The sequence below is a fragment of the Thunnus maccoyii genome, chromosome 17 (genome assembly GCF_910596095.1).
Source record: "Thunnus maccoyii chromosome 17, fThuMac1.1, whole genome shotgun sequence".
Taxonomy (NCBI): domain Eukaryota; kingdom Metazoa; phylum Chordata; class Actinopteri; order Scombriformes; family Scombridae; genus Thunnus; species Thunnus maccoyii.
In genome coordinates this window covers 15,087,056-15,096,142 of record NC_056549.1, presented here as the reverse complement: position 1 = coordinate 15,096,142, position 9,087 = coordinate 15,087,056, and the positions used below count along the sequence as shown (strand labels likewise).

The 9,087-nt window shown below is 40.6% G+C and overlaps 1 protein-coding gene across 1 annotated transcript; it reads right to left on the bottom strand.

The window, feature by feature from the left end:
• Positions 1-657: 657 nt before the first annotated feature.
• Positions 658-6,972, bottom strand: lca5 (lebercilin LCA5). Its single transcript, XM_042390985.1, has 10 exons — positions 6,610-6,972; positions 6,075-6,215; positions 4,475-4,896; positions 3,707-3,936; positions 3,282-3,587; positions 2,818-2,955; positions 2,616-2,712; positions 2,257-2,393; positions 1,957-2,143; positions 658-1,873 (listed from the first exon to the last, which is right to left on the bottom strand). The coding sequence occupies exons 3-10, from the start codon at positions 4,872-4,874 to the stop codon at positions 975-977; spliced, it is 2,394 nt and encodes a 797-aa protein (XP_042246919.1). The 5' UTR covers positions 4,875-4,896; positions 6,075-6,215; positions 6,610-6,972; the 3' UTR covers positions 658-974.
• Positions 6,973-9,087: the final 2,115 nt, after the last annotated feature.

The following is a 9,087-nucleotide window of genomic DNA, read 5'->3' as shown; positions in this document are numbered from 1 at the left end:
TGAACTTCTAACACCCGTTCATTTCATGGAAGGAAAGACAGTTAAGCGCCTTTATCTAAACATTTATGTTGATCTGTATCAACATAATAATGCCATCTTCGGAAAGTTGTATATAAATAACCTATTTTGTCAGTCTTCCAGCAAGCAGTCTACACATATTTGAGATTGTCATATCACTCAGTGCTACATTCTTATGGCATGGACTCTAAAAGAGGTCAAAGATCACTGTGCCCAAACTTTGTAGAATTCATTTCGTTCACATATGATCACAAATCAACAAAGAATAGCAAAGCAAAACATTTATCACCAAAAAATATAGTAAAGAGCTCAAACCTGAAATGATAATAAATGTGATTGCATCAACAGTTTCAGTGTGACTGTATTGCTTGACTTTTGGTTTGTGTTTATTGGACAACAGCTGGTGGGGATGAGGATCCTATGTGTTGCTGCTCTGCTGACTTTCTATTGGTCAGATTAACTGCCAGTCATATGCTTCCAAGAAAATTGGGATATAAGCAGATGAAACTTCCTCAAATTCAATAAATGCTACAAATACAAGCCACTGTCTTCACAACACTTAATGCAACTAGCACTAAAAGGGTCAAAGATGCCATATGACCAGTTTCAGCTAGAGCCGTCATCCATGTGTGTGTATACAAACCTACATTCAATCATAAATGCTTCACTATGTAGAGGATTTAAGACTGTTGCAGCATAGTGACACAGGTTAATATATTAATCATTTATAAGGGTAATTTAGATACAGCACTGGTCAAAAGTTTGGGCACTTTCTCATTCAAGTGAATGGGTAGGTGTGTCCAAAGTTTTGATTGGTACTGTACATCTGTAGAAAGAGGTTTTGTTTACCATCTATGTTTGGTTCTGGTAATGTTAAAATCTTTATTACATAACACAAATCAATAGTTCTAAGACTTGAGTTGAAATTTGAATTCAACTGCCGACCAAAATGAAGTCTACAAAGTGAGCTCCTCTATGTCATCATCAAATGAGGGGATGGCACGGACGGCGGGTCTGCTATCTGCGATGTGTAGGGTGTTCAGGGAGGATGCTGGAGGACTGGAAGACCCTGAGTTGAAGCTGAACAGTCCTTCCCTTCTTGGACGTATCCCATTGGCAGCTGGGGGGCTACTGAGGACATCCATTTTATTGGAGTTGCTCACGCTGTTGCCAGCAGGTGTCGCTAGGGTACCAAATAGCTGTTGCATGAGGCTTGATTTCCGGTCCTTCTCTGCTCCTCTTTCTACCTCTTTTTCTTTCTCTGTGTCCACTGCTCTGACACTAAAAACCCCTATTGCTTCTAATGCGGTGTCCCTGTCTTCTTTGGGTGGAGGTGGAGGTGGAGGGAAGCCAGAGGAACATCGGGAGGCTGAATGTCCAAAAGAGGGAGCGTAGCTTCCGAAAGCCAAGTCGTCGCTGGATATTTGGGACCGCACTACTCTCCTCCCCTCTATGCCCGATCTTCTCCTTCCAGCTTCCCTGCTTTCAGCGTGCAAACTTGCTGACGATTCTGATTCTGTGAGGTTAAAAATTGAAGAGTTATGGTTTCTCGGCTCAGGCAGACGAGGAGAAAAATGGTCACTGGTACCCTTGTTGGAGTCAGACGTACTAGACTCAGCAAACATGGGGTCCTGGGCTCCCTGGTTTTGACGGTCTATTTCATGCATCTTGGCCAGCAGCTGTTCTTTTTTGCGATGTGCTTCCCCTGCTGTATGCTGATTGGTCAGAGACTCCTGGTTCCACCTTTCCACCTCTTCTTGGACATAGCCACGCTTCCTGCTGTTCTCTTCCTCCCTCTGGTTTAACAGGGAACTTGTCCTCTTTCTGTCTTCTTCCTCCTTTTCTTTCTCCCAGCCTGTGAAAAAAATGTGTGTTAGCCTTAAGTAAAAGCCTGTACATGAGCCAGAAATATGTGTATGTACTTATTACCCGTCTTACCATCTCTTAGTCTCTTTGCCTTCTCTTCAAGCGGATTCAGCTCTTGGTTGACTTGCAGCTTCTCCTTCTTCTCCTGCTCCTTCACCATATCCTTCTCCCTATCTCTTTCTTTTTCTCTCATCTTCTGTTGTTCCCAGTTTTGATGTCTGTCATCTGTCTCTGCTTTCCTGTCCACTCTGTCAAGCTCCTGAAGGAATTGATTGAGAGAGAAATGGAAAAGAAGTGAAGGACAGACAGTAACGGTGGACAGATTGCGTACAAAACGGTAAGGTGACACCAGGGGTAGAGGAGACACTTTACCTTGAGTGATAGGTATTCGTCAGGTGCCTGCTCATTGTACTCATTTGCGTCAGTGATGGCGGGAGGGGGCGTGGGGAAATCTGGACTACAAATCCTGTCTTCAGTCTGCACTGCCTTGCTGCTGTTCCTGCTGGGGGCTTGGTGTGAAACAAACACAGTATATATATATATATAAAAGTATATATCAGAGTTGATTTAGCTACAATCAGTATCATGGCCAGTAGTCATCATCGCCCATTGTGAACTACTTTTTTTCATATATTCCAGGCATTAAAATGTATTATTTAGACCAGTATGCGTTCAAAAGAGCTTCAGGTTTTGTGATAAATACACATATAGACTTTAGATAATTGTCTTACTCTTCCGCTTTGTGCCGCTGTCAATATCTTTTCTTGATAAGGGCTTCCCCATGCGGTTGGCATAAATGTTCTTGGTATCTAGTTCTCTCTCCTTCTCCTGATAAGAAAATAAATTTACCGCATTAAAGTGATCTGCTTTCTATGCATAAAGACAAGTCTGTTTCAGTTGGTATTTTTTGAGTATATTTTTGTGTGTATGCACCTTGAGTTTATTGGTCAGTCGTTCCAGCTCCTCCTGCAGAGCCCTTATCTCTTCCTGGGCACTGATAGTCTTCTTCTTCTCTGCAGCCAGCTGCCTCTGGTAACTGTTGTTGCTCAGCTCTATGCTACGCTCCAGCTCCTTCAAACACACACATGCACAAAAATGCAGTTCATAGCTGCGGACTAACAGTAGGAAAACAGAGACTTAGGATAGATGAAATGAGCAAAGAGAAATTACTATTTATTTTATGGATGTCCATACAAATTAGATAAATGTGGAATTGTTACCATGGAGTTAAATCTGCAAGCTACTGTCAAAGATTGTGTGCCTCTTGTTGTTTTTGGTTTAGTGTCTTTGTGCCAAAAAGCAACTCCTGCAATCTCAACTGTAACTCAAGTTTCGTAATTCTTATCACAAAACTGTACACAGTACGTGAATGAGTAAATAAATTAACTGTGTAATACCTTAATTTTGCGTTCTGCCTCTTGGGCCCTTGCCCTCTCTTCCTCTAGCCTGCGGCTCAGCTCATCCCTGGCTCCTAACTCTCGCTGATCGATCAGCTTCTTCATCCGGGCGATGGTCGTCTGACTCCTCTGCAGCTGCTCTTCGCTGTTCTTCAGCCGCCGCTCGGCTGTCCGTTCCCGCTCCTGAGTGCGCCTCAGCCGCTCCCGCAGCACGTGGGTCTCGTTGGAGTGGCGAGACAGCAGTTGGGAAATCTCGCTTTCTGTGTCATCATACTGCTGCAGGGCTTTCTCTTGACGCACCTGAAGCTGCAGCAGAAAGTAAAGGTAAAAGATTATGCAATTGTTTTCCTCTGATATTGTTTTGGCTCAATGTCAAAACTCTCTACCTTTCCAAACCCTGTATATTCAAACCTAATCAAACCTACCTGTCTGAGAATTCGATTTTCCTTCTGCAGCTCATCGGTGCGCAGCTGCAGCTCCGCAAGAGCGTTACGCAATTCATTGATCTTCAGCAGGCGAGCCGAAAGCATCCGTTTGGTCACCAGGTCCAGGTCTTTAGGAGGTGTGGACTCCTTGCTTTGTGAATGCGTTCCCCTACGATGGGGTTGACCACCTGGACGCTGTGGGCGAGAAAAACCCCGCCTCCCCACACAACCTGCGAGGCAGAGAAACATACATTCTGGTAATGATTGACATGTTTACAGGCCACTACTGAAACGCATACAAGTACACCTTGATTGCAGAAGTGAATAAAGACTGATCAAAATCAAATTTGAGTCAAGACGACATGATCAGTGTGTTGGTAAAAGGTTTTATAATATCCACATTGGATTTCACAAATAAAGAATTTGTTGTTATGATTTATAGTCAAAGTACAGGGTGGAAAATGCTCATAAAAATCCTCATCCATGTCTAAAAAGAGGATTTTTGTCCTTCCGCAGAAATCATCAGATGGTTAAAATCTGCCTTACACTGCCATCACCTGGACGGTAAAGCAAATTTAAAATATAAATTAATAAATGTTTGACTTCTATGTACAGTACCTGTTACAAGTTTGGACACACTTCAAGTGAATGGGAAGGTGTGTCCGAACTTTTGACTGGTACTGTATGTAAATTTGTTCTATTCATACATTCATCCGTCCATATTTGATCTGATCAGATCAATAGTCATGTTCTCTTTGCTTCACATACCTGTCTTATAGAGTGGACTGCTAGAAATCCTCTTTGCACGCACCCCTCTTTGTGGAGTAGGGGATGGAGTCCGGGACTGGGAGTACTGCGAGACTGAGCACTCGGAGGGAGACTCGTTCTCGTAGTCCTCCGAGTAAAAGGACTCACTACTTCTCCGTCCCTCTTCATCTGATATCTGGTCCCGATCGGGATCTGACTGCCAGATTCTAGTTTTGGATCTACTCTTGACACTGCCCTCCTTTTCATCCTCATCCTGGATCTTGTCCCGGAAATTCTTGTTGCGTTTCTGTTTTTGGGTGGATGATGCTCGAGAATCTTTCTTTGTACTCCTGAGGGACTGCTGACTGAGATGAATATCCCGATTGTCTTCATACGAGTCGCTTATGTTTTCAGATTCCATTTTTTCACTTCCAGAAGAAATGCTATGTTGAATTTTAACACAAGGATAGGGAAAGAAACAGAGCAGACTTATATTAGGACTTTGTTTTGAGTCACAATTTATCATAAGCAAAGGCCTACTTGTACAGGTTGTACCTTACCTGATTTAACAAGCTTACATCACAAGTCCCCTGATAAACTGACCTCAACATTTGTATTGAGCAAGTGAGATGAAATATCCAAAAATTCATCCAAAACAGTAATAAAGAGCAAGGCCGACTGGCTTCTCTCAGGTTTTCCGTATTGTGTGTCTTGGTCACTAAGCGACAACACACATGAGGTGGAATTTTCCATGAGGCATAATGATGTATGATATCACTACTCCACACCACTGCTGCTACATACAAAATACTAGGCTGCCCCCATCTGCTCTGGTGACTTATTAAATAGGCAGATTATTATTTCTGATTGCAAGAAGATGCACTAATTTTATTTTATTTGTATTTAGGATGTTGGTCTTTTATGTATGCCTAATAGGTGAATATCTTTATTTCCCTACATTAGAGAAATCTTATGTTAATCATTTTCCATATATGTGTATCACATATTTTTATACAATTATATATACTTATATATACATAAAACTGGGCATGGCTCATAATTGCTCAGTCCAGCGCCTTCAAGTTTTTTTGTTTGTAAGAGATCAAACAATCTTATGTAGATTGAGGAATAACATATAATTCAAAAGTAATATTAAGGAGCAAACAGATTAAACAGACCTAATATTTATGTTAATGACATCTAAAGGTCATGCTGTCATCTGGCTCTTTCAGCACGCCTGACAATAACAGAGCCACTTGATGGGCAAGTATCTATGGCAACACCGGTACACAGAAGCATCACCGTGAATAGTAAAGGGGCAGAAAGGTCCTTCACATGAATACAAACCTGTTTTTGGAAACAGTTAATTAAAGCTTTGTTGAGTGATACCTGGTTTATTGCATGAAAACTACAGAGTTTATCAGTAAAAACTGCTCTCTTAATGCTTTTTTTCTCCTCTCCAATGAAACAATATAAAGTAAATTAAGAAAAAAATAACAATAAAGACAATTCATTCAAACTATTTTAAAATGAGAGATGTTCCAGAGACATTATTGTCAAATGTTTTTTATGATTAAAAGTGTTTGGGTGTGCAGTAGTGTAAATGTATTTTGACACTCACCATATACATCACATCCCCATCATCTCTGTCTTCATCCTCCTTATGCTCATCTTCTGCCTCATTATGTTTATACTGGACTATTTCCAGGCTCCTGGTGATGCTATTACCTGAGAGAATCTATGCAGCCGGGTCACAAGCTCTCTAGTGAAAACAAATATACAAACAGGTGCTTGTCATCAAGGGCTTAATCCGGACTAAAGTAGTAGCTATCTTAGCCTGCTCTGTGACAGGTAGGATTAAAATAGGCCGTCTGCTCTTGGCAGGTGCGTTGTTGTTAGGCTGCCTGCCGAGCAACAGCAACAAAATACCCAGAGCCAAACACACTCCTCATTGGGCCCTCAGCTTACAAGCATTACTGTCAAATATACGTGAATAAGAGAGAAAAGTGACAAAAAGCATTTCAACGTACTGACATTAGCAAACCTGTAACCTGTAAGGTTGTAGTTAGCTAACGGTGCTGGAGGACTGACAGTAGCTTATCATGCTAGGATAGCAACAAAAACCTGTTAACAGGTGGGATGTGTTGTACCGTTACCTTTCAATGTCTGCTGCCACCAATCTGTCCGTTTCCGACGTTGACTTCTTAAAATCTCGCTGGCGTTGTTTGGTTCCCGTTAAACATTACAGCAATTTAAACCCTCTTTGTTTAGAATCAATAGCCCAGTGTTAGCTTCAACTACTAGCAAGCTAGCATGAACTTTAGCTAACACTGCTGCCGTTTAAATAAGAGAGGGCATAACGTTAATCGTCCTATCGTTTTTTTGGAAACAAAATGTCATGATTATCGTTTTAAAATGCGCTGCCCAGTCATTGTCCACAGTAAGATAGCAACACGAGTTACGCCTTGAGGTTTACTCCGGCTCGACCGCTGACGCTGTACCATGGCAACCGCAGCACTTCCCTGCAATACCACTCTACCACCAGAGGGGCGCTGTAGTCAAATCAGTTTTATTTGTACAGCCTAATATTACAAGTCACAAATTAGTCCTCGGGGGGCTGATTTTAATACAGTCTGTACAACAACAGCAACATCCTCTGTCCTTAGACCCTCGATTTTAGGAGGGAAAAAACTTTAACGAGGGAAAAAACACTACTTGCGATATAAATAGCCTTATGTTTACCAGTATTAATAATATGGAATAAACCATCAGCTGTCCAACCAAACTTTGCTTTGTGTTTGAGGCTTATGCCATGAATTATATATGTTATCTTTCCATTTGATACGTACCATAGTCGGTAATATGGTTTCTTACTCGTGTTATGCAGAAATAGCTGATTTTATGAAGAAATAAATAAACTATAAAATACAAAGAATATATATTTCTTCCAGAGCAGCTACTAAATGGATTTTGTGGTGAGATTGTTCTCTGAACCCATGAAAAGAGCCACGGTATGAGAATTTTGAGGGGGGAAAAGTCCATTCCGGAGACCAAGCAATCGGTAACTGCAATTTCTCTTATCCAAGCTACTGTAGGTGAAATAACCTTGGCCACAGCAAGAGTTATTTTAAGCTCAAATTCAAGTGACTTTATTTTCCATTTGTACAGGTACAGAGTAAGCACATTGGAATTCCTGCATGTTTCCCTCAGTCTTTTAAAAAAGGGAAAGACCAACAAAGGGGGCTTTCAAAATTAAAAAGAAGAGTACAAGGCACACAGAGAGTATAATGTAGAACATCAGTTCTCCCAGGCTCAAATGAAAGCTTGTAGTTTTCTTAGTGTAAATGAGACAAATATTAAAGCTTAGATTTTTCCAGAAAATAATATTGGATTGAAGAAATCAAAAAAGACATGATACAGTGCTGTTTATTTCTGTACTTGTTGCCTTTTTAAATTCATTCTGTGCATTTTCTTTCATTATTAAAGAGCACATGATAGTGCTTACCTCCATCAAGGCTGCATAATCTTCTAATTTTATTTAGAAAACGTTTAGACATTTTTATTCCGCAGTTTAATATCCATCTGGATAAAATTACACATAGTGATAATCACTGAATACTTCACCAGATTTCAGTTAAGTACAGTAGTTCATAAAAAAGGAGTTATACCTAATGAAATCTGAGATTTGCTGATAAGAAACAAACAAACAAATTAGCCAGAAAAAAAGCTTGCGGCCCAGAATGCTTCCAGAAACTAAAGGAGAACTACATTTCATTCTTTTCCTCGCCCAATGTAGCTACCTGAAACCTGGAGGTTACCTGCGTCAAGTTGCCTGACATAACCAGAAACAAAGCAGAAGTAAACAGTTATTTTCAAAATAAACAGGTAAGGTTTGACACTAGCTATGTGTTTGGGCTCTTAACAACAGCAAATGACACAGATGTTTCCTAGAATCGGAACACTAATCGTTAAAGGATAGTTTCACAATTTTTCAAGTCTGTCTTAAAATGTCAGCCAGTTGTCCATATACTGAACGAGGTTTTCCTCACTATAAACATTCCTCTTGTTCAAACTGGCTATTAAAACATTCCCTTTAAATGCGTTTTCAATGTAAGTGATGGGGATCAAAATCTACAGTGTGTCCACAGTAATTTGGGCAAAAATGCATTAAAAAGTGTATCTGAAGCTTATATGAGGCTACAGCACTCGAAGTTAGTCATATCAAGTGGGTATCTGCCACATTTACAGTCTTTTTAGCATCAAATTCCCTTTTTGTGTTTCCTCGGACAGTGTTTCCCTGTTGAACTACTGTGGTAGCAACAAAAAGAGGGACTTTGGTGCTAAAGAGACTGTAACATTGAAAGATATCTACTTGATTTGACTAATGTGAAAGGCTGAAGCTTCATATTGGCTTCAGATAAACGTTTAAATACATTTTTGCACTGAAGGCAGACAGTGGATTTTGGCCCCCTTCACTTATATTGTAAGTAGGCTACATAATGAAGAGCTCTTCTTATGGTCAGTATGAACAGGAGGGATGAATACAGCAAGAAAAACCTATTTCAATGTTCATTCGGTACCCTGACTATTGTTTTAAGACAGACTTGAGAAATTAAAGTGAACCCCCCTGACCT

What these genes read in the sequence shown, in the direction of transcription:
- lca5 (XM_042390985.1), bottom strand. Translation starts at nt 4,874, where the DNA reads ATGGAATCTGAAAACATAAGCGACTCGTATGAAGACAATCGGGATATT. An exon ending in AAAATCGAATTCTCAGACAG is followed by an intron (nt 3,588 to 3,706) that starts GTAGGTTTGATT and finishes TTTCTGCTGCAG; the next exon opens with CTTCAGGTGCGTCAAGAGAA. An exon ending in GACTGACCAATAAACTCAAG is followed by an intron (nt 2,713 to 2,817) that starts GTGCATACACAC and finishes TTTTCTTATCAG; the next exon opens with GAGAAGGAGAGAGAACTAGA.